This window comes from Chionomys nivalis, chromosome 13 (genome assembly GCF_950005125.1).
Source record: "Chionomys nivalis chromosome 13, mChiNiv1.1, whole genome shotgun sequence".
NCBI classification, from domain to species: domain Eukaryota; kingdom Metazoa; phylum Chordata; class Mammalia; order Rodentia; family Cricetidae; genus Chionomys; species Chionomys nivalis.
Window position 1 is genome coordinate 17,562,764 of NC_080098.1, and position 25,694 is coordinate 17,588,457.

The 25,694-nt window shown below is 42.1% G+C and overlaps 1 protein-coding gene across 2 annotated transcripts in view; it reads left to right on the forward strand.

Moving 5' to 3' along the window:
• Positions 1-25,694, forward strand: part of Cubn (cubilin) — a 206,569-nt gene that overhangs the window by 95,361 nt on the left and 85,514 nt on the right. For both annotated transcript variants that reach the window (XM_057787625.1, XM_057787624.1), the window contains exons 30-34: positions 3,936-4,110; positions 5,741-5,910; positions 20,799-20,958; positions 22,727-22,840; positions 24,887-24,997. In XM_057787625.1, coding sequence (XP_057643608.1) covers positions 3,936-4,110; positions 5,741-5,910; positions 20,799-20,958; positions 22,727-22,840; positions 24,887-24,997 — 730 coding nt within the window. The remainder of the gene's footprint in view (positions 1-3,935; positions 4,111-5,740; positions 5,911-20,798; positions 20,959-22,726; positions 22,841-24,886; positions 24,998-25,694) is intronic.

The window sequence follows — 25,694 nt, forward strand, 5'->3', positions numbered from 1 at the left end:
AGCTGCAGCAGCTACAGGGGATTTTTTAAAAGTCACTCAGGGTGACCTTTATCTACAAAAAAAAAAAGGCCTTTGTAGATAAGGACTTTCCTATGCTACTTCAAGAGTTTATCTCAGAAAATTAAGACAACCTTTGAGAGTTTGGGGTCTTAAAGTTTATACTAATCAACTTGGAAGTATCAACCAAGTTGAATAGTTTCTAGGCACACACAAACTCCCCATCACCTCAGCCGTGGGGACTATTTCACACCATTCTACAGCTAATAACATGTAGCCCCCACGAGGCTGGATATTTGGTTTGTTTCTATCTTTTCCCCTGCATTCATAGCCCCAAACACCCAGCAAAGAGTAAGCATCTAATGTTTATGAACGATGCATTCATAGCCCCAAACACCCAGCAAAGAGTAAGCATCTAATATTTATGAATGAGCAAAAGCGTCCACGGCTCTGATTCATGATAAGGAGATACATTTGGGTCACAGTGATTGTACACGACCACATTCACAATGGAATGTGAATAGTCCCGTGGGGAAAAACAAAGAGGAAGATTCTGTTCACATATTACAGTTGTCGAAGTCGAGTCTCAAGTTCGTGGCCTTTCTTGTGATCACCTGGATGGTGGCTGTTAAAGGCGTGGATGGCACCTGTCAAAGTTTCCAGTTTCATGTGTCCCAGGGTAAAGAAGTAGACTAGGGATACAAGGTTATGAATAGAAATAGAGAGAGTTATTAAGAAACGGCGATGAGAGTGTGCTAGTGAGACGAGAGAAAAGCATGCCCTTGACAATACCTGGTCCCAGCACTCGTCACCGTCATAGGTCATGTACACAGCTCAAGCCTCTCCCACACTCGTGTATCTTGGGCTTTACTTGGGTGTGCTCTTCTGTACGGCTAGGAGAGGAAGAGTTTCACGGCTCTCTCTGCCAACTGATGTTTGCCATATGCCAGTCTTGATGTGGTTTCCTCCAGGGGGTTCTCTCCTCTGCAAACGGACAACCTATGAAATGAATCTAGTTGCCACTCGCTGCCTTATGCTACCCAGATGAAATGAAATACGAGCGAAGATTGAAAATAGTAGAAAGGCCTTTATAAGAAAAGTTGGACCCTTTAAAGTTATTTGATAAGTTGGGGTTCTCAAGCCCTAGTGGTGGGTACAGACAGTGATAAGAGAAAAGGAGTCAAAGCCCAAACTGGGAGGCCTTGGGTCAAATCCATACCCTTCTCTGCGGCAGTACTGCTACTGTGTCACGCCTCTGTGTTACTGGAGCAATGGTGTTTAGGAGAGAATGAGGCGCCTCTGGGAATTTGCCCTTGTAGCTGGAAGAAAGACCCGTGGGATGCTGAAGTTGTTTCTCTACCAACAAAAATACTACTTGATTACATAAAACCCTCAACACTTACAGAGGGCTGGCAGCTGATTCTCTGTAGCGCCGTACACTGTTCCAGGTTCCAAGCCCTTCATTTTTGTATTCCAGAGTACATGTGATTGGTGCTCACTTGGCAAAATGTAAATGGATTCATTGTGCTTCGGGTCTTGTCACACCTATTACATGCACCGAGACAGGGGTGGAGGGTGTTCTCTCGTGAGCAGTCTCAAGAGCATAGAGACAAAAATGAGAGACTCCAGTCAGCAAGCAGCACTGTTGGGGGTAGGTGTCCTATGCCAGCTCAAACATGTCTCCTATCCTGCTGTGCACAGCCAAGTAGGACTTACTGTCACTAGACACTGGACTTTCTGGGGTCCATTAAATTCTATGGGGAGCCGTCTCTTCCCTTACAGGATCGCTGTTCAGAAAGTGGTCAGTTTTACAAAGCAACAGCCGTAGGGCTACTCATAGCCCTGGAATGCTGACTTGATCTTCAAAATAAATGGAGCTAACAGAGCAGAAAGCAATGTTCAAAACAGACTAAAATTGCGGACTTTGAAATACTCTCCATCTCGGGCATTTGCTAAAAACCACTCGTTAATCTCTGACCAGCATGCCATTTCTTCCCTCACAGCGTTAGTCACAAGCGGGAGTGGAATGAGCCACACCCTGAAATTCTTTCCATCCTTTCCCACTTGACCATGTTTTATTTATGGGAACCAAAAATCGCCATTCTGTTGATTTGGTTAAGGAAATCCCAGGCCGATTTTGTTTCGGTCTCCAAGAAAGCTCTGTGGAGAGCCTAGATTGGCATCCAGGAGAGGAAATCCCCACCCTAGTACATTAAACCAGACAATTGTTTGGTGTGGGCAGTTTGCACAGTCAGGGTCTCTCAGCAGTGGTCATTTGTGAGCTAAGCCCAGCGCCAGGGGAAGCAAAGAATGTCCAAAGCAGCGGTGTTTATTCTGTTGGAGGCTTCTAGGCCTAGCCAACTCGTACCCATTATGTTTGTGATCTCAAGGGGATGCAGGACCAGGGAAAACAAAGATTATTTTGCCGGCTTGTCGGCACTTAGCGCCAGCGCGGTGTTCTCTGAGGATGTGTGCTCGTTGCTGTGCTCCTGAGAGTAGGAGTGTGTGTGCGAGAGACAACCTCAGAGGCCCTTCCTGAAGCCAGGCTTTGCATGGCACTCTCAGGGCCTTGCAAACAGCAAACATCAGTTCCTCATAATGAAAATAAGCCCAGAGCCATGACCCGCTTTGCTTCGTTCCTTTGCGATTACTGTGCTGGTGCTCAGCCCTCTGGGAAAGAGCGGTTTCTTTTTCTTTAGCGTTTCCTGACTGACTGGGGGTCGGGGGATGTGGGAGAGAGATAATCAGACAAAGAAATCATTATAGATTCAAGTCATATACTCCTCCTCCAAAGTAGGTTTCTTGTTCTCACTCTCTCCCCAGGGAACTATTGAGTGAATTCCCTATCAGTCAGCTGAGGGCTTGCGGGTGAGCAGGGAAGGGAGGGCATTGCGGAGGAGCAGAAGGAAAGAGTCCAGGCCTGGAGTGGTGAGAGGGGTTGCTGCCCAGTGAGGTCTCACCCAGAGAGGCCTTGCTGACTTTGGCCCTGGATGCTGTGCAGGCTTAGACATCGATATTCTTGAAAACTGTCCCCCGAAGTAGTCTGTCTTCTGCAAAGCAACTCGGAGAAGATCTTGAAGATGGGAGTAGAGTCTTCTCTAAGTCATTTTGTTTCCCTCACCCCCAGTCCCATGCACACTTTAAATAAGCCGTGTCCAGCAGGCGAGTTCTCCTGGAGGTAGGGCAAGGGAAACGAAACCCTTTCTGGCAGAGTGTGCCACTGAGTTGAGGGATTCCAGTCAGACATAAAGTCAGGCAAACTTGGAGGGGCCTGAGAGGGCTGCACTCATGCGGGAGAGACCTAAAGGGTTTCTACAGCCCTGTGGGAAATCCTGGCCACAGTCTTCAGAGCAGGCATAGGAAGATGCCGACCACTCCTGCAATGCCCAGAATACACTTCTGCAGGTTGCATTTCAACTCCCTCTGAAGAAGCAATCCTCTTACGTTTGATTCCAAATCTTATCAAACGTTCCATTTTCAGGGTAGATGAAATTTCCTAAAAATGTAACTAGAAAATCAAAAGCCTTCCATGAACTCAGTGTTCATAAGTAAGAACATCTTTCTCCTGAGACGTACAAGATTTAGAAAGTCTGTCTTTATACTGTATTACATGCAATGTCTCTGTCAGAGAAAGCAGCAACCCATATATGGAAACAAAAGATAGGGGGATTCTGGAATAATCTCTGTGTTCTGACTTCACTATTCCATCTGATGTAGCAAATAGATATCTTGTGGGTTATTAAAATTTTTTGTACATAAGGCAGAGGGAGTGCCCATAAATATTCAGTTCAAATTTATAGTTCATCTCATCCAGGGAGACTGAGTACAATCTCTAATCATAATAGATTCTAAGAACTGGTTGAAAACAAAAAACTCAAGAAGGAGTGAAATGCCTAAGTGTGTCTTTTTAAGTAAAGTCCTTTTCTACCCCTTGATAGATCTATGCAGGCCCCGACTTTCACTCTCCAAGAATAGCTCAGCTGTGTTCGCGAACATCATCAGCGAATCCCATGCAGATCTCCAGCACTGGAAATGAACTAGCAATCCGATTTAAGACTGACAACAGTGTAAATGGGAGAGGTTTCAATGCTTCATGGCAAGCAGTCCCTGGAGGTAAGTGAACATATATGGAGATATCCTGCAGGTCTTGGAGCCGAAGCCTAGCTGAATTTTACAGTTATTGGAAGAAGGCGTTAGTTACACCCTGATAACTTTTTAACTCCTCGAGTAGCCAGTGTTGCTTTGGCATATGGTCTTCCTTAGAAGTCACGATGGGGTTTGCCTCTCTAAGGACATAAATAGGCCAGTCCACGTAGAAGTAGAATCATGGTGGTTGAAGAGACTTGCTTGCTGCACACATGATTAGTTCCTATTTCCCAGGTCAAACCTCAACATCAGTAAGTGTCCAGTTACATCGTGCCATAGAGTAGATTGAATTCTTAGCAAAGGTCAAAAGAAGTAAGTGTTAGATTTGTCAATCCAAAAGTAAGTGTTGCAATAGGGATTTTCTGCCCAAGATCTTAGGTTGTCGAAAGAAGTTGCTTGTTCAGATTTTTTAAGTTACACATTGTATAATTTTTTTTTTTTACCAGACATTCACACTATTGCTGAGGTGAAGCATGTTTGCTATATCCCAGGCAGTTTTCTAGCTAATGAGGCCTATCTCTTTTCATCTTTACAACTTACACTGTGAGGGAAGTCTATTGTATATCCTTATCTTACAAGCAGGGATGGGGAAGGAAGTTCAGAGAGTCCAGTGGCTTGCCCAAGGTACCATTGCTATATGATAGTGAGAGCCCAGTGGCTTGGCCAAGGTACCGTTGCTGTATGATAGTGCAGACATATGATGAGAGCCCACATTAGGCCCTTTCTTACCACCAAGGCAGTATGGAGCTATATGAATTCTCTCTTAAATTGCCCATCAATTTATAGGTAGAACATTAAGATTAGTGCCACTGCCAGAAAACAGTGGTGAAATTTTCTATCAGTTGTTTGTATTATCATAAATTCAAGGAACAATGGCTTATATTGATAGACTTTCCATTAACAGATATTTGATAACATTATAAGAATTAAACAGAACTTAAGCCATGCACTCTATCTGGAATATGAACAATTTCAAAGACAGACATTAAGTAATTTGCAATGTTGTAGTCACTGGACCATCTAACACTTCAAAGGCAGGGATGATTCTTAGAGTATGTATTGTTTTAGGGGGAAAAACAAAGGGACACTTATGGTCAGTGAAAGCATGAATTCATCTTATTTATTTTTGTTATTTTTTTTGAGACATGACCATATTTAGACCTCAAACTTTCGATATAGTAACAGATAAATTTGAGCTTCTGAGCGCCCTGTCTCCACATCTGGAACACTGGGATTGCAGGATTCATGGCTATGCACAGTTTATGCCATGCTGGAATTTGAACCCGGGTTCTTGTGCATGTTATAGGCAAACAGTCTACCCACTGAATTATATCCTCAGTCCACATTATAATTTTAATTGACTTTTAGCATCGTTATTTATAATATTTAAAGTATTTTACTCATATTATCCATGTTCTCTTATCTAATTTGAATTGAATGAATTAATGTGGATATTTGGTTCTTTAAAGTTTTAGCATAGAACTGATGCAGTAGTCTAACCAGGTAGGATACTGATCATCTGTGCTGAGAACCAGATGACTTACAGTTTTTATAACAAGGAGTCCTCTCATGGCTGAATTGGGTTTCCTACTTGCAGGTTGTGGTGGGATTTTCCAGGCTCCCAGTGGAGAGATTCACTCTCCATATTACCCCAATAGCTACAGAGCTAACACTCAGTGCTCTTGGATTATTCAAGTTGGAAAACATCACCGTGTTCTCCTGAACATCACTGACTTCGACCTTGAAGCCACAGATTCCTGTATTATGGTAAGTGGCACAAACTGCAAACATTGTTACCTTTTGCAATGTGAGCAAATTTTGAGAGTGTACTTATTAGTTATGGGTGTTTTCAGGTAGATAGGTGAGCCAGTTCCTAGCATCTTTAAACATATGCACATTATATTTCTGTTTGTTTGTTTTTCTTAAAATCTGATCACATGTGGATGATATAGAGGTTTGGTAAGCAGCTCCATCCCTGCTCTAGCATTTTTAATTTTTTTCTTCATATCAAGAAATAGTTTCAATAACCTATCTCAGTCCATTATCTAGGGAAAGGAAGAAGGGACACTCCCTCCCTCCCTCCCTCCCTCCCTCCCTCCCTCCCTCCCTCTCTCTCTCTCTCTCTCTCTCTCTCTCTCTCTCTCTCTCTCTCTCTCTCTGTGTGTGTGTGTGTGTAAAGGGGGATTTCTACAAAGCTCTCTTATGGACATGGCTCACCACAAACTAGACCAGGGAAACCAGTGGGAAGATTCGTCATCACTGCTTTAGATGGGTTATCATTAACCTTCCGTGGTTCCTAGAAAGTTTAACTTTCCTGGTCATCAGAATGTTTTCATTTTGCTACTTGAACAAATCAATTCTCTGATAGGACCAAACAGGCTGGGAGATTAGGGTACAGAAAGAGATGCAACTGTTGGTGGGTTTGATGATAAGGAGTTGTTACAGTTACCAGCACCTAAAGCTTCCTGACTTTAAATGAATACTTTGTACTTACTATAAGAATGGTTGAAGTTTTCTTTATCTTTGCAATTAAAACAATTTTGGTTACTGATTTTTCCAGCAAAATAATTTCCATGTTCTACTTGTTTATAGGCATTTCATTCTAATATAAACCAGGCTTTCTTGGTTAATGGATCTTCCTATTTTAACTTCCTGTAAATTCTTTACACACACTCCAACTGGCTAGCTTCTTTGAATTTGACTCAAGAAAATTCAAAAGTTTTTCCATGTTTCAAAATCATCAAGTCTAATGGTGTGCATTTTAAGTATTATTTTACAAGGTTGGATCATTAAAAAAGTTTATTTGACTCATGACTGTATGCATACCCCCTGAATAAGCTTTCAGGGTCCAAGTGGGAAAGGCAGTATATATAGAAAATCCATTCTCCTTAATGCCAACTCAGACCAACTCTTTTGAAAAAGAGTATTGAAAATGAAGACATCTAAAGCAACTTTCTCAATGTAGCAATGTCCCATTTTAATATGTGAAATATGAACACAGTATTTGGAACAGTCTTTGCCCATAATGGTTTTGACCATTCAGAAAAGGTCAGCAGTACTTTTGGGGCTTTGGGAACAAAGATGACAATGAGCTCAGAACCCAGCTAGGTACAGGCCCTGGAAGAAAAATTATATCCTAAGTAAAATAAAGGTACAGTAGCCTCTAAAATGACTGGTTCCCATCTTCAAGGCATCTGAGTGGTTCCCACAAATTTCAAGATAAGGGAAAGCAAATTTTGTGTTGATTATATGTTCACGTATGGACTCTGGGAGAAGCAATATAAAGTTTCCTTTAAGGGGAGAGAGAATCATTGTAGATCCCCTGTATGTTTGCATGTGCAGTAGCCAGCAGCCTGTTGAAGGCATGTACTTGACGAGATGCTGTTACATAAATGAGACACAGCAGACCAGCAGGCAACAGAAACAAACTTGCTTCCATACCCAATGTTGAGGTCACTAGATACATGATTACTAAGCTCCTGAAGATAAAAATCAAACTAAAATATTTCAGTAAAGAACTGCAAACTATGAAAGTCACATTATAACTATTAAAAAGAGACAACTGAAGTTTTTTTTTATAAAAAACAAACAGACAAAACATACACACACACATGCACACAAAAAACACAGTATCATCTAAACTGACACTCCTGAATAATGATGTTTGGGTAAATTAGAGTAAGATGATCAAGAAACAACGATCTGGAAGATAAGTCAGAATAATGAGCATGAAGAAGGCATGGGCGAAGGAAAGACTAAATACAGAAGAGGGACTTAGACATGTTAGAGGTGCGTAGACAAGGATCCTAGGAGGAAGAGAAAATAGCAGCAGTGTTTAGAGGGCTAATGTCTCGAGCTTCTGAAATCAAGTAAAGAATTAACTTAATAAAAATTATCTAAATTCACAAGTAGAATAAATAGAAAGGCGTATTCACTTGAGAAAAACATAAAGCAAGGGGGTGGGGTGTGGAAAGACCGTCTTTCAGAATCTTGTAGACTAAATGCTGACTTTCTGCGGCAGTAATCAGAAGCAAGCAAGCAAACAAAAAACAGATGGAATTATATGTTCTGCCTAAAGAAGGAAACCTTATAGGCTTGCAAAATTTCTTTACAAGCAAAACATAAATAGATACTGATTCAAAGAAGTGTCTTTGATACAAGTTTGAATCGGCTGGAAGCTTACTGTCCATCTCCAGGCAGGGATAACAGTCACGTCTTGACTTCCTTTTTTCCGCAGCACCCACAGTGCAGACAACTGGAGACAGAGCTCCCCCTTGGCGTATTCCATGATCCCTAGAGCTCAACATACAGAATATGATCAGCTCAAAACCCAGATTAGAGACACACCCAATTTGGGTGTGTTTTTCCTTCCTGTGCTCATGAAATGCTTTTTCCATGAACCTTGGGGACAAATACACAGACGAAAGTTTGTGTTAACTACTAACATATCTCCTTGTACAGCAGGGCTTGTCTTAACCAACCATAGCTGGAGAGAATGGGCAAGAGGAAGCAAAACCTCAAATAGGATCCCATCCTAGGATGGAGGTGCCCAAGTAAATTGGCAGACAGGTTCTGGGAGGGACTCAGGGTGGCAGATACATCAAAACATACACCATACAACATGTGGTCATCTGACCACGTTGTCATCACGAAACAGCTGGAGTAGCCTAGGCAGTGCACAGAAGGATGCTTAGAAACAGACACCCTGAAGGACTCGGCAAACTATGATATAAAGAGTGGGCTGCACCAACACTGAGAGTCACTGGAATGCAGTGGCTCAGAGATCTGGCTTTCTGGTAGGCTAACCTGGGTCTATCTAGCCCAGATGTGGTCATCAACATTCAGTTTTAGTCTCATTGGCTGGAATAGTTTAATATGGGGGCCTATGATACATGAGACACTGGGTTATTTGAGAAAATGTGCACAATGTGCTTGCTGTCAAAGAGAAGCTTTCCACTGTCACCAACACCATGCTTCTGTTATGGATGGGTCATGTGATTTCAGACAGGGATGTCCAATGAGCAGAGAAGAGGCAGTGTGGAATATTAGGAGGGTCAACGGGCTTAGGAGCTAGCTGGACGGCTCCTCGTTCTCTGATACTGGGCCTCAAACTCCTTAGACATTTATGAATATGTCTAATGGAATTCTGTCTTAGTGTGCCTAGGACTCAGCACACTGCCATAGTAATCACAGGAAAGCAGCAGGGAGTGAGTGACTCATTTGGTCCTGGAAGCTGGAAAAGCTTATACACTGGAGGCGACATTTAAGTGACAGAGGGCACACAGTGAGTCAAAAGGTGAGGGAGGCTGCCAGAGGAGGGTAGATGGGAAAATAACACAAGGACTTTGCAGCAGGAAAGGCAAGATTTGTGCCTGGAGTACAGACAGTTGTTTAGAAGCACGGAGACCAAAGCCAATAAAGGCCATCCAGGTTGAATACTCTTCCGTGCCTTAACTAAAAAGAAAAAACTGAAATAATATTTAGTTAGATTTAGTCCATATACATTTTTCCACGTAACAGGAATAACTTATTCAAGGCTATATTTTACAGTGAGCTTTGTAAGGAATGAGTTGGCAAAGAAAAGGGGTCAATAAAGACCATTGAGTGTCAATGGGAAATGCTTGCGTGGTAGAGTCTTACTCTGGGCAATTGTCTTAGGAATGGAAAGAAGGGACCGTTCATACTAGAGGCCTGTTATGGTGACAAAATGAAAGACCCATGGGCTAATTACATGGTAGAAGGTGGGTGGTTAAAAGAGATTGGGGTGAAAACTATTTGTTTAAAGAACAGGTAACTGACAATGCCATTGACTGAGTAAAGAGTTAAGCTTTATGGGTTCGACAGGAAACTTTTGTGTGTAATGGCTGTCCTATGTATAGAGTTTAGAGTTTGAGTTCATTGTTCAAGGTGGGGGTCTTAGTTGGAGATATGCATGTAATTGTATGTATATTTCTACTCGGGTGGTTCTTGAAGTCATGCGAGTAAGTGTGGTCACATATAGGAGAAACAGGTAAATTCTTAGGGGTCATGCCACCATTCAAGGGACAAAGGAAAGCTCAGAGGACAGGAGCTAAGGAGATTACCAGGGTCACAGGAGAAGAAGCAGAGAGAGTGGGCACAGAGAGACCACATATATCCCATAAGGATGAGATGTGAGTGAGAAAAGAACAGTCAATCTAAACGCCACAGAAATAGTTGTGTTATCGATACAGACTTGATACATAGCGTTATGGTTTGAATCTGAGGTATCGCCCAAAGGCTGATAATTTTAGCGCTGGGCTTCTAGATTTCAGTACAGTTTAGAGGGCTGTTGGAGCCCTTGGGCATTGGGATGGGCTGGTGGAAGTCGGAGCATCCATATAAATGGTACACTCCGTTGTTTTCTGGTTTATGTTCCATGAGTTATCCAGCTCACATGCTCTGAACACCAGAGCTGGAGCCCTCCACCGCCATGCCCTTCTGTCATGATGAACTGAAGTCACCGTGACACCATGGGTCAGGGTAGTCCCTCCCTTCCTCTCTTCCTCCCTCCCTCCCTTCATCTGTCCCTGTCAGGTGTCTGTCACAACACAAAATTAATTAGCAGTGACCCAGATGGGACCTATAATTGTACATTTTTAGAATGAGAAATTAGAACACATGACCTATTTTTTCTAACTTATACATTTATGCTGTTAAGGGCACAGCTTTGTATAAGTTAAGCCATCTTTTCTTATGATTTAGAAATAACCTTCAGAACAACGTAATTAAGCATGAAAAAGGCATACAGGTAAACAGGAAAAGAAATCTGCTGCACACAGTGGCCAAAGCACACTGGACTGTGGGATCAGGAAGTCTGCAGAGGTTTGGAACCAGGTAGGGCAATGCTCTGGTTAGGCTGGATGCTTGGCTCCGAGATGCAGTTCGTTATCCAGGGTTTCGTGAAGGCCAGCATTGAAATCCCAGCCATTCATCTTTATGGCCAGATGGACACTGGATAGGAAGTGCACCCTGATGTCCAATGCTTACACAAGACTCTCCGTAGCTGAAGCTCATACAAAGCCAGTCATTCATGGTGGAGACACCAAAGGCAATTTCTTGCTCCTGTTACTTAGAGCATTAGCAAGGGGAAAAATAACAGCAGCTAATGATACTTTTAATAATGATTATATTCAGGGCGTTTTCAGTAGACCTCAAATGTACCATCAATCCCATAATAAACTGTGCTTAAATGGCATATGTCATCCTGTTTTTGTTAAAAAAAAAAACCTGTAGTAATTACGATAGTGATAATGGAAATATCAACAATCATAGAGTTAATAAAAATACAGAATGCTGAAGTCAGAACAAAATACAAGTTATTTTAGTGTCATCTTCTTGAAAATCTCCTTAAGAGACAAAGAGAGTCTGGGTCAAGGTGCAGTACACATTACTAGCAGGCCCGGGACTCAAAGGAAGCCCTTATCATAATCCCTAAAGTAAGAATAAGTATTTTGATAAAATATAAAAAAATTGACTTCTATTTCTGGTGAACCTGGACTTGAATTGTCACTGAAAAAAAATGATAGAAATTTAAATATGGAATGGAAAACGTCCTTGGTTATAAGTGAGGAGGTCTAGATTCCATTGATTGGCTGGTTGATAGGTTAGCTCATTCATTCATTCATTCATTCTTTCATTCTTTCATACATTCATTCATTGTTAGGTGCTGATTGCATGTATCACCCGCCATGTCCTTGTTGTTGAGTATGGCCTCTCTCTCTGAATGACTTGAGGATCTTGGCTTACTAAGGGCTCTGGGAACCTGGAAAGCTAGGGAAGAGCATCCAGCTTGAACTTGCATTTGTGAGCAGAAAGAGGGAAAGAGTGGGTGCAATGGAGTAAGGACAGCATTATGTCCCAGTCTGACTCACAGGGCCTCTCAGGTCAGTCTGGGGAATGCAAGGCCACCGGGGCTTCAGTGACAGTCTTGCCTCTCTCTTCTGTGACACAGATGGTGGCTCATCTAGAAGGTAGGGTGAGCCTACAGATAGCCCCAAGCTGGAGCACTGGGAATGAAAGCCAAACTTCGGCATGCAGAGGAAACACATTTAAAATTAAAAATACAGCCATCAGCCTAGTTAAACGTTTCTTTCCTCCAGCGGTTTCTGTCAGGTGTTTATCACTAGATGTACCACTAAGGTAACGAAGTGATAAACACAGCCAATCTCCTTTCACGTAACCCACAGCGGGCTGCACCCAAAGGCAGCAACGTGAGGCCTGAATCCCTGCTAGAGCCATGGTGAATAATGAGCGAGTGAGTTCTTGCCATCTGTCCTGCTGCTGGGATCGGCGCCTTTTAAGATTTGCAGAGGGCACCTGTGGAATTGTGCGGCAGTCCCTCGCTCCCGGCACTCTTATTGATGTAGAACCTCATTATTCTGAGGGGCCTCCGAGCTTAGAAAACATGGCTCAGGTGGATTTTCTAGAATTTCATCCCGCTATAATGAAAATGGAGGGAAACCAATTTATTTAAAAGCTTCTATTAAAATGTTGAGGGTACCACACAGAGCTGACCTGCAAAGTACACCAGGAGATGGGTTTCAACAAATTTGGTAACTTCTCTGTGTTTTCTGTTACCCAGTTTCCAGCCTAGCTTTAACTCTGCTCTGGTTTGGGGGAATGATACGCCAGGAGTGGTTCAGGTTAGGCAATAGTGGGAGCTGCTGGCTAGGGGGTGGCTCTGTGTGTTCAGAAGGGAAAGTGGTTTCATCACACTGTCCTTCAGGAAGGCTGAGTATTAAAGTGACCTCCAGCTGCCAGTTTAATTGCTTCATTAGAATTTCTCTTCTGAGCCTTAGAGGCTCTGGGTCTGCAAGTTCTTATGGACCTGAGAGAAAATGACTGGGCTCAATGTAAGAGAGGGAGGAGGGGGAGAACCCAGAGGAGAGAGGAAGGAGGGGAGAGGGGAGAGGGAGGAGGGAAGGTGGCTGAGGGGCACCCAGGGCCCCTGGAGGCTGGCCTGGGTTTCCAGCAGCCTCTTTGCTCAGCACAATGGAATGTCTGCCTTATGAGAATCAGCAGATAAAAGGCAGCAGAGTGCAGGCCCACCCTGCCTCTTATTTGCAGGGAGCCTATTCGAAGGCAAACAGGGCAGAGGCCACAGGAGGCAAGCAAGCCCTAACTGGTTTGGTTTTGTTCTGTTCTGAAGTTTTCGGTGCCTCTCTAAAGGAAAGGAAGCTGAGTTTCTGATCTGAACTGAGAGGACCCCATCTCCGAGCTTCCCTCGGAGGCAGCCGGGCTTGTTCACATTATCTGCCCACAGCACCCAGAGCAGGCGCCTACTACAGCATCCATAATTTGTCTTATGGTTTTTGTTGCCATGTAGCCCATGATATGTTTGCTTTGAAAACACTCATTTCTCAAAAGGGGCCAAAGGGAAAGAGGAATAACATAACAGATGGCTGGAGCTTCAGGGAGACAAAGGGAAGCGGCCTTCTTTAAATATTTATTGTTTTACTGAGGAATCCAGGCTAGTCACCCTTCCTTCCTCTCCCTTCCTCTTTAGCCCTCCCTGTTCTCTCCTCTCTCCCACTTTATTTCCCTTCTTCCCTTCCTCCAGTATCTGTGTCAAACATCTTAGTTTGCCCTGAGATGCCTGAGTACCATCTTTAGAAGGTTTGCTTTGTGGCTCCCTTTTGATAACCTGCTTAGCCATTCCCAGGCCCATGCCAAATGAATCTCCAACAGCTGTGCTGAAGCAAGGGAAGGAGCTGAGCTGAAGCCACAGCTCTCAGTTCCCCGGGCCAGGCTATTTATTGTGTTTTGTGTTTGTTTTGGCTCCATCTCTTTAAATGCTTCCTTTTGGGGGCGGGGGGGGGGATCTTTACATCAGGACCTGCAGCCACTACACAGCTTTACATCCCCCAGGCTTCCGGAAATGTGAAGAGCGAGTTGTAGTGTAGAAACAGCCCAGGAGCGGAGTCCTGAACTGAGATGGACAGTTAGGGGTTTGCCTTGGTGCTCCTTGCAGAGCAGCATGCTGGGAAACATCACAGCTGAGGATGTTCCTGCTTCCTTCCTCTCTTCCCTCGGGAAAAGCCGCTGCCCAGAGTGATGTTTCCATATCCTTCCCTGGTTACATTGGTGACTAATAACATGGACAATATCCTGAGGGACTTCCCAGCTTTGCCATTAGTCTTTGTCCAAGACGGGACTCCCCATCATTGTCATATTACTTCCTCTCTCTTGGAGCCGGATCTGAAGCTGGGAATCCCATTAGCAGCTACACTACTGTATATAAAATGTGAAGGTGGTTTGTGAGTTCTCTCTTCTCAAGGTTGATTTTTGTCCCTTGATGTTGTATGCACGAATGGCATGACTGCTCCATGGTACGGGAAGCCTTTATTGTGCGTAAGAGAGAATATTCAGAGGCATCTGAAAGAGTTCAAGCAGGGAGAAAAAGAAGTAGACCGTACGTGGCCAGCAGACTATATTTGACAAGTGCTATTTGCAAGAGAGGGTGAAATAGCTGAAGGTAGAGAATCAGAAAGGGTAGTGAGGGTAGCGGAGCAGGGGCTTAGAACAATGCCAACAGCCAGGTTGTGAGAAGGGGAGGGAAGGAGCCTGGCACAGGAACACTGAGATGAGAGCAGGGACTGGGGGAGTCTGGAGGCTAGCCTGGACCTTGGCTATGCTGCCAGGAGCCAGAGGTATGTGTTAATTGGAGATCCATTAGTCCCTTTTACTGGTGATAAGGAACATGACTCCTTTTGGTAGAGGGGAACCAGCTTCACGAGTTCCTGAGGGATGTTGGCTTTTATCCAGCATCCAAGGTAAGCTCATTTCTGGATATCGGGAGTGCCTTCTGGAGTTTGGGGAATTGGAACTTCCTTTGGCCCTAACAGACATGCCTTAGTTCTTTTACCCTGAGTGTATTCCTCACATCCCTTTCACTTTGCTAAGACTTAAAGCACTTGAAGCAGGAAACCTGAGTTGCCAGAGTTAAAATTTGGTGAAGAATAAGGGCCAAGTGGCCAATGAAGTCGCCTTAGACCTATGGTCTTAGTTGTCTTTTTGTATTGTGGATCTTAGGAACACAGAACTGGATGTAGAATCCTCAGCTCTTTGCTCACTATCATTTTTAAATCATAAACAGTCCTCCCTTTGTGTTTAAATACTTAAAATTTAAGATATATAACTATTTTTCCGTCTTCAATATATCATCCTAACGAAATTAACTTTTTAAATACATTTTTACATATTAATTTTGAATATTTGTGTGTATGCATATGGAGATCAGAAAACAACTTGTTAGAACAACCTCTCTCCTTCCACCATGTGATCAGGTCCCAAGGATCCAATGCCGGTCATCAGGTTTGTCTATAGGTGCCCTAACCGGCTGAGCCATCTCACCAACCCCCACTTAACACATTTTGTTAGGCTGTGATTGCATTATTTTGTTATCTCCTGCAAAAAATAAATCATAATTTATTTTCCAATAAAAAACTTGCAAGTAAATTAGGGAAGCAAAAAGTATAGTGCCACAAATGGAAAGAAAAACCACATACTTGTACATCCAAGTTTTTCTTCATGGAAAGCTCAACATGAAAGTTTTAGAAGTAAAAGATGTGTTACTGCCAGAGTCAAAATTCATTTTTACCCTGCAGTCATGGGCTTTGGGCCATAAGAAGTGACTGATGCTTCCATCAGGCGATCATGAGCCATTTAATCATTCTAGGGTTATGATCAGAGCAGAAGGGGCACTCCAGGCTAAAGCACTGCTAGTAGCATCCATATCAATCACGTGTTCTTAACTTCAGAAGGGGAGCCACCAGTGACTGCTTGTCTGATGTACTCTACAAATCTGTAGGGCTGTTTAGCTTGCCTTTTGTGTTTGACTTTACACTTTAGAGACAGCGCAAGGCACAGTGGCAGTTGCTGGGAGACTGAACTGAAAGGTGACACAAAGCCAGGTAGAAAAAAAAAAGTGATCAAGGCAAGATCCAAATTCTAAAGCACCCAGGGGGAGCCTCCAGGCATGAGCAGAGGAGGTGGAATCAAAGCTACATCAGAGAAAACTGACAGCATACTGAGTCCCTGGGCTGGGAGATAGAAGAGAGATGGAAAAATGTTTTGTCATGAAGATTTATGCTATTTATAGCTATCTGTTATACAAACAGTACCCCAGGAACGCTCTTAATTCTTTTTATTCAATCCTTTTTAATTCACATAATAGTATGTGATAAAAACTCATCTTAGCTCCATTTCAGAGTAGATGTCTAAACAATGATTAGGAAGCCCAAGAAGGAGAGCAGCTTGTCCCCCAAGATGAGAAACATCACCTCCATTATTCCAATTCCATACTGAAGTTTATAAAGATTTTTCTGCTAAATAAGATTGTTTTTCACTCTAAAAAATATTCTTTCAATGTTTTAATAGTGCATATTGATGAGTTCATTAATAATGAATATTCACATCCACACATTATATGCAGTAAGTTAAAAGATTCGCATTGTGTTTTCTCAGACTGCCGCTCTGTAAGACTCTGAACATAGATCCCTTCCTCCCAGGACTGTCAATGTCATCAGGAAGGGGATCAGCCTCTCACTTGAATGATTTGTCCCCTAATGCCTCTTGATATATGACAAGGGGGACATGTATTAACATGACAATGGTTGACATTTACTCAACTCTCACGATATTAAAATGTCAACTATGAAAATTCCTAATCCATTAGCTCAGTTCTTGCTTCTGACTAGGGCTCAGGGTAGGAAAGGAGCTGAGACATTGCATCTAGTCCTGTATCTGAGATTCTCTGGGCTGTGAGAGCTCAAAGCCCTTGGTCCACCTCATTCTTCCCCCTCTCTCATGGTGCCAGGGAAAGGCAGCTGGGAACTGAGTGTGTGGGGCTGGCTGTGCTCTGTATCTACACTACTGTCATTTTGCTCCTTGGTCCCAGAATATAGGAAACCTGGCCTGACAGCAGTCACAGGGACCTCTCTCCCCTGTGAAGAGCTTTTTACCTGCTTTGAACCTTTTTTTTTTTTTTTAATAATCCATCTCATGAAGGAGAGGGCAACTTTTTCTTAAGGTTTTTCTCAACCCAGCTTTCTGTTCTTAGAAACTACAGACTGCCATATGTGAGACATTAAAACATCTCATATTTACTGGCCATTACGTGCCAAGTTATGTACTTTTCCTTTCTTTTTATATACTAAAGATATATTTCGGCTTAGTAAATGTGTATGCTAGAATCTTATAATTTTATAGCATCCCCAGTCCTTTAGGAAGGGACCCCGTTTCCCACAGAAATGTTTACCACTTACCAGCTCTGCCTCGGCTTACTGAGAGATGTGCTAATTGAGTCCATGAACATGGTGGCTGCTTATTCTTTTGTGGATTCAGCTTCCAAATCCATACTTCATTACTGTCACCTAGAAGAAGAGGAAGTTGAGAGTCTTGTGTGTATACTGCTCTGGCATTTGCTCCTTAAATAGCAGGCTGAAAATCAATTCCTAAGCCTGGTCTTGGCAGTAGACTTAAGAATCACTTAGGCTATATGAATTCCCATGGTAATACAATTTGCTAGTTCTGTTTTGGGAGCTAAGTCAAAATAAAGGGACCATACATACTGATAGTTTTGTGACAGTAGACCTTTAAATAAGCAGAAACAGTTTCTCATAATTTCTTTCTTGCAGTGTTTCCTTGTAACTTTGCAAATTAAAATGTGAAAATATTGTCTTAATACTGCAGATGTTGAAGACAGTCTCAAGTAGAATTGATATTTCAAATGCAGTTTTAAAATACTGTCTCATTGCTAGTCTGAGGCTTTGAAATTTTTCAGAATGTTAATAACTGGTTATTTAGCCAGTGTCTTACTCTTGTAGTTTAGGGTGGGCTTGAATTTATGGTCTCCTACCGCAGTCTTCCAAAATTCTGGGGTTACAAGCACATGCCAATAAGCCAGCTATCATAATTGTTTTTAAAAAGAAGCGCTGTTATGTAGAACTTGGTGAGTGAAGACTCATGCTCACTAGCTGTGTGATCTTGGATAAGTTACTAACTTATTTTGAATAGAGCATAATTTCATAATAAATACTCTTGTCTCACTTTATTTAAAAATAGCCACATGTTGGAGATGAACTTGAGACATTTGCTGTCATGCTTATAAAATTACAACACATACAGAGAGAGATACACACGTATTTGGTATGCTATTGGTACACAGCTTCCATTCAAGGACAAGAATGGCCTGGGAAGAGAGTCTCAAGGAGGGATTATCTACATTGGGTGGGCATATGGGTATGCTTATGGGGAATTCAACTTAATTAATTGATACAGGCACCAGCCCACTTTGGGTGGCACCATTCCCTAGGTAAAAGGTCCTGAACTGTATAAGAGCAATCAAGTTGAAAACAAGCAAGGAAAAGACTATGCTCTTTTCTTGTGGTCTGATTAGCTGCTTGAGGTTCCTGGTCATGACTTCCCCACAATGACAGACTGTGAGCTGGAATTATAAGATGAAGTAAACCCCTTTCTTCCCTAGATTGTTTGCCAGGGTATTTTATCACAGCAGCAGATATTGAACTAGAAAATTTTCCTTTTAAATGTGGGCTTCAAAAAGGTTTAAGTTTCTATTCTTTTGGGAGTTAGTATATACTTCATAGAGTCTAGTACTGAACTGAAGTTTAAGAAATCGATCAAATTAAGAGGTGTGTTTGTGATGGCTTATATGTTGTTTTGGCAATTGTTTGTCTAAAAGAAGCAATTGTATTAGACTGGGAACAATATTTATTTATTTTGAAATTTTCATACATGTATACAATTTATTTTGGTCATAATCATCTCAGGCCCCCTCCTACTCCTCCCATATCCCTACTCTCAACCCACCCCAAACTTCAAGCCCTTTGTCGTTTGTTTGTTTAATTAATAAGTGTATAAGCTGACAAGATGACTATTCTATGGTATGGTAAAGAAGGTTCTGATTGTAGATATAAGAGAGAGACTAGCCAGAGGCCTCTGGAAGAGCCCTGAGCGGAGAGAGAAAGAAGCAGATTGAACATGGCCAACAGACAGCTAAAGAGGGGAGAATAGAGAATAGAGAAACCATAGTAAGAGAGGCAGGAGCAGAGCATAGAGAAAACATCATTGAGGATAGCAGGGTTATAGGAAATCCCACGAGTTGAAAGGAGTTTAGAACAGGCTAGGGCCAGAGAAGGGACAGGATGCTAGCATGGACTTTGAAATATGTAACAGGTACTTGTGATACTGAGGGAGTCTGGAAGAAGAATATCATTCAATTTTCTGTCAGTGTTCGTTAAATAAAAACCATCGTTAGAGTTTCATGTATCAAATGCTTGGATTTAAAACATGACCATTAAATGATAAAAGGGGAAGGAAGAAAGAAGTATTGTTCTGGAACCAGACTTACTTTCTATTTATTACTGTACTGGCCTGGTCCCTTTCTCTGAGAACGTAAGTTCTATTGCCCATCTGACTCATGAACGTTCACAAATCAACTCAGAACACCCCAACCCTGCTTCTCTAATAGAATGCTGATGAGAGTCATCACTAGATTCTTCCAAGTAACTTGTGAATGCCTCCCTTCCTTAGATCCCTGAGTATTCTGTTATCTCCCCAATTTTTTCTAACAAAATATAGGTGGCAATTAGTTTTTAATGAGATAGTCATAATCAATTTAATTTATTTCAGAGAATCACTCTCATTATAGCAATATATCTACCCTGGTCAACATATATCTTATATTGAACAAAATAAGAGTTTCAATTCTAGACCGTAAAATCAAGTTTTCAGACTCAAAGTGACTTGTTTCCTCTTAGGAATTATGTACCTTATACTTTGCTAAGACTATCTATGGATTTGTTGATAAAGATATAGGTAGAGAAACCAGTTGAAAGGATCAAACGAGAAAGACTGAATCCAGTTTCTGACGGAGTATGTGCTTAGTGGTAACAAGTGTTGCCAAGCACAGAAAAGAGACTCATTCGTCCCTGCTTTATACATGAAAGTGTTCAAGAATGCATGTTAGATCAGACAGCAAATAGAGGAGTAACCTCCAGTTTTAGAATGATGCAGAGTTTGGGGCACAGATAATATAAACTTTACTCCACTGGCACAAAAAGTGCCTTGGAGGAGTGCCAGCATAGTACTGGGCAGGGTCGGAACCTAATACACGTCTTTGAATGAGGTAATTTTTTTAAACCAGGTTAATCCCACTCACGTTATTAGAAGAATTCTACCATTTTTCTTGCTCATTGTCTATGAGCCTCTGAGGAGCAAAGGAGTTCAAGAATGTTGTTTCTAAAAACGAATGGTTACTTGTTATCTCTCACTTGTTTTGCTTTTGTGTTTAACTCTGCATGAAACATTTTCAGTACACATCGTGGGCATGTACTGATGGTAATGGGGAAAGGAGGCCTGTGAGGGTCAGAACTTATGGAGGTAATAATGGGCTTAGCAGAAAACCTCACACTAGATTGTCTCTAGAAAATGATCAAATGCTTAGATATGCTCCCCGGAACTCTATAGCAGGACGATGAAATAAAGCCAGTTGTTCTAGAGCCAGCCAATGCAATGTTTTACTGATCTGTTGATATGTAGATGGTCCACAGAATATGGGCCTGTATAGATGTAAACTTGCAGTACTGAGAGTTTTCTGTTTTCCGTCTTTGTAGACTTATGATGGCTCAAGTTCCGCAAACACCCGTGTTGCCAGTGTGTGTGGAAGACAGACGCCGCCTAACTCCATCCTCTCGACAGGAAACAGCCTCTTTGTGAGATTTCAGTCTGGCTCTTCCAGACAGAGCAGGGGCTTCCGAGCTCAGTTCAGGCAAGGTAAGTATACTGTGGGTGACCTGAGCCCTGGAGTTGATCAGAGTTTAATATGCAAATGTTCAGATAGGAAGATTGCAGGTATTCTAGATGCTCCTACATTTTGCACGTCTTTGTCTGCCTTAAATGATGATTGTGTCTCAGGATCTGCGCATCTCTTAAGCACTGTGTTTTTAAAATAGCATTTAATGGTACAGTACCAGCAATATACAAAATAAGAATTAGCCAAATTAATTTACCTAGCACCTATCCAAGGAGATATACAACTGTAAGCCTTGTTTGTAGTGTAGAGTCAGATTCTGTCTCCATGGAGCCCTTTACCTGAATCCCATGGCTTTCCATTGTTTATATCTTCAAATCACCAGTTCTCAATTTCCTCTCTCAAGGCTTTTCACCAGATTTCTCTCAGAGAAATCTTTATCAAATTGTCAGACATGGAGTAACCCAGAATTTGTAGGAATGATTAATTGGTTTGAATGGGGCCTTGATTTTTATCTGGATGGCTCAGATCATTTACTTCAAAAAAAGTTTAATTAAAAATACTGACGCATGTTTATTTGGGTGTGTCATGGTGTATGTATAGAGGTCAGAGGACAGCTTATGGGACTTAGTTCTCTCCTTTTATCATGTGGGTCTTAGGGATTGAACTCATGCCTGTAGACCTGACGGCAAATGCCTTTCCCTGCTAAGCCACCTCACTGGCCTCACCTCAAATAAGATTAGCCTGTTTATTCCACATGTGCCTATTAGCAGCTCTACTGGTAGACTTGCTAGTATCACATTAGTAAAGAGTCCTAGATGAAGAGTATTTCTGTGTCAGTCTGACAAGGGTGCACTCTCAGAGACATCAGAGCAAGACACTAGTGTGAGTATCTGCTATTCTCAGTGATTTCAAAGAAAAAGCAGTATTTACTGCTATTTTTTTTTATTTTTACACTTAACATTCCTTTAAGTGTTGCTTCAGAGTAAAAATACTCTCCTGTCCCTCTGAACTTTTATAACAGCCTCCTCAAACTCACCTACTCCTGTTCCATCTTTCTCCCAAATAATTTCCAGGAGACACACTGTGGTCACACTGATTCCTCGTGTCTGTCCTGTCTCTGTGTGGCTTAGAATACAAAAGCCACTCCATCTGTTAGCCACAGTCCCCAAACCAGCCCTGACCCTTTTACAGTGCTGCTGCCTCCAATACTGTTTAGGCCTCTCGTGGTTCAGCCAAGGCTGTATAAATATGGCCCCTCTTCTCACCCATGGCTTTGCTCAGGCTGTCCACTCCCTGCACTGCTCTTACCCTCCAGGTCCTGGTTCAGTCCTGCCTCCTCTGGAGACGGGGCACTCAGCAGTGAGATACACTCTCCTCTCCTTGTTTCCACAGAACATTGAGTTTCTCTGGTTAACTTGCAATCATCTTTATAAATTGAGTTCTTTCCAGAGAAAATAAAGTTGATTTGCGAACAAATTACCCTTCTTATGATTTACAAGGAAACAGAGGAAATCAATCAAAGCCAGGGTATTGATTGAATGATTCAGACAATTCACAACCATTTAGTGTATTGTTCTATGCCATAGCCCCCACTTCCTATAATTGAAAAATATTATAGCTCTAAAGTATTTTCTCATTGTCTGTCTGATGGTTTATGTGTAACTTCCTTAACAGAGAGCTTTCTTGGCATTCACGGTGGAAATAAGAAGCCTTTTCAGTCATCTAATAATTGTTTGGTGTCATGGGTAGAAATCAAAAGTATATGACATGCGTGTTTTTGCTTCTCAGAATGTGGAGGTCACATCATCACTGACTCTTCCGATACTATTTCCTCTCCGTTGTTCCCTGATAAATATCCAAACAATCAAAACTGTACCTGGATACTAGAAGCTCAACCTCCATGTAAGTAACAAGAATAAAAAGGAGAGGAGTCTGGAGCAAGGGATCCCCTTGGGAGGTATGGCTGTGAGTAGAACCCTTAGCTCTTCAGTGGCAACAATTGCTGACTGGCCTCTTTTAGGGAAGGCCTGGTTCCTGGAATGTGTGGAAATAGTCGTTTTCTAGTCTAGTAAGCAAACCTGTCTAAACTCATTCATATTAACTTAAAGGGAGTTTTAAGGCTGGGTGTGGTAATCCTAGCACTCTGGAAGCTAAGACAGAAGGATTATGAGTTGGAGATGAGGCTGGGGTCAACAATAAGGTCAAGCCAGCCTGAGTAAATATCTGGAGACACTGTCTCTAAAAATTCCAAGGGTTGTAGAGATGAAGGTATACCTCAGTGGACTGAGTACCTACCTGTCACCAGCGAAGCTCTGGGTTTGATCCCCAGAACTACATGAGTCGGGAGTGGTGGCAAATGCTGGTCATTCCAACACACACTGAAGTAGGAGAATCAGAAGTTCAAGGTCACCCTCTATTCATATCCAGTTGGAAGCCACTCTGGGATCAGTGAAATCCTTGTTTCAAGAACAAGCAAACAACAAACAAACCAACAAAGACAAAGGATTGAAGACGTGACTCCCAGAACACTTACCTACCTACCATGTATTGCTGAGCATAGTAGATACCTATGAATATGTGAATAAGAAGGAGATAATTTGGAGAAATATCTTACAGTTGGAGGATACGATCTCACAAGCTATTGGTCACTAAAGGCGAAACTAATAGCAAAACCCTGTCTCTCCTGCCATGAATAGATTTATGAAATCTCAGCACAGACCTAGAAGCATTCAGTAAATGTTTGCCTTCTTTTCTTCTCGGAATCTTAGAATTCTATTACCTGACATGGTAGTAGTCTGTTCATGTTGACAGGTGAGAAAATGAGATGATCCTTATAGACATTACACAATAGCTCCACACAGAGTGAGTCTGGTCCCATTATGAATCCTATTTCATGTGACCCCTGCCCTCCTTTAAGATTTCCAGGAAGAATTTGTGATCTCAGACACAGTGTGGGAAAACCATTAAGTTCTCTGCTCTGAACTCTAATTAATGACTTGTGTGAAAATTGGACAGTCACTTTAGGCTAATCAGGTCCTGGCATAAAATTATTTGCAGAAGAGCTGGGTTTAAATATTATTAAATTTAATTTCATTGTTATTCATTATGAAATTAAAATTTCACCAACTGATAGAATTTTGTAGCCATGCAGGAGATGTGGGCGCCAGTGATGTAATTTTTAGTCTTTGTAGATAGAGAGGGTGGAGCCCTAACCAAACTGAAAAAGAGAAGCCCCCTGCCTTGAACCCAGCAGTTTTGTGCCTACTGATTATTTTCTCATGAGCTGTAAAAACATCCAGATGAAAGTTCTTGCTGCAAGGCCAGCAACAGGAAAAGATCCCATTCTGAACATTAGGGACACAGTGAAGGACAACAAAAGGAAAATGTACCCAGGCACTTACTGTTCCTTACTTGACTCAAAGCATTCTTGGTGGATGATTCAGAAGCTCAGGGGCACTGGTTCTGACCCCTAAACCAGCCTGAGTGCCAAGAGGCAGGTCCTGTGCAAAAAGGATCTTTCGGCACAAGCACATGCAAGGAATCAGACTCTCAGAAAACTAATCTGGAGGAAAGTATTTATGAGAGGAACACAACAATGGCTGATAAACAAAGCAACAAAAGCCTAAAGTTACATTTTCCAATAAGACAGTTCCCAAAGCCTCTGGGATGAACTTGCCCAAGACTCCTGATTTACCATAACTGGCATTTTGGATTCTACAGGCATTTTCAAAAGCATCGATTCTGTTACTCTTCAAAGGAAGCCCTTGAAGCATGAAGCTGAACCCTTAGCTCTGTTTACCCACCCCAGCCCCTGTGCAAAGCCTGCCAAATCCTTACTTCCCTGCTGGAAAACCCTTCTCTGAAAGTACCAGAGGCAAAAATATCTCTCTTCTGCTTGCCAGGATTTTATTAAATCACCAACCCTCTTCTCTCTTGTTTTTTCTACAGTCAATCATATCACCCTCACCTTCAGCCACTTTCAGCTTCAAGACAGCACGGGTTGTCAAGAGGACTTTTTAGAAATTTTGGATGGCAAGGACTATGACGCACCTGTCCAAGGTACAGAGACTCGGTCATTTACATTTGTAGTTTTGGCATGTAGTGTGTGTGTGTGACATTCAAAATTACAGTGTTTCTAATGAGCATGAAGAGCCTCAAAAGCCACATAGGAATAATCAGAGGGTCGGAAAGCGGGATAATGTGGGGCTCAAGAAACCCAAATTATTTACGTTCGACAATAGCTTGTGTATTTTAGTTTGCTTTTGAAGTGCAAGTTACAGATTCTAAACTCCAGTCTGAATCAATAGTGGAACAAAGGCCATTTCATCAGTAAACAGAAAATTCAGAAATTTCTGGTTAGTACTTTAAAGTACTTCTTACACTCTATTGGAAATGTTTCTTCTGTTTCCAAAGGAAGAAAAACATATTAATTGATTTAATTAAAAATTCACCAGTTTGTTTGCTAGACATCCCAATAAAGTTAAAACATATGTGACATGGCTCTTAAAATGGTTCAGACAAAACAGCCTTAGATGCATTAAGCTTCCTCTGTGAGTATTTTGCCATGGGAGTGTCCCCCCTGGCAGAGGACAAGCTCTGTTAGAAGAGACTGCTCTGATTCCAGCACCCATAACGGAGCTTGGTGGACAAGGAAGGAGAACACCTCTCATTGTCTTGTCTGAGACACTGATCCATTTGCATTGTGCCAAGGATGCATTGTATAACACACACTCTTACCCAACCGCCTCCTGTAGAG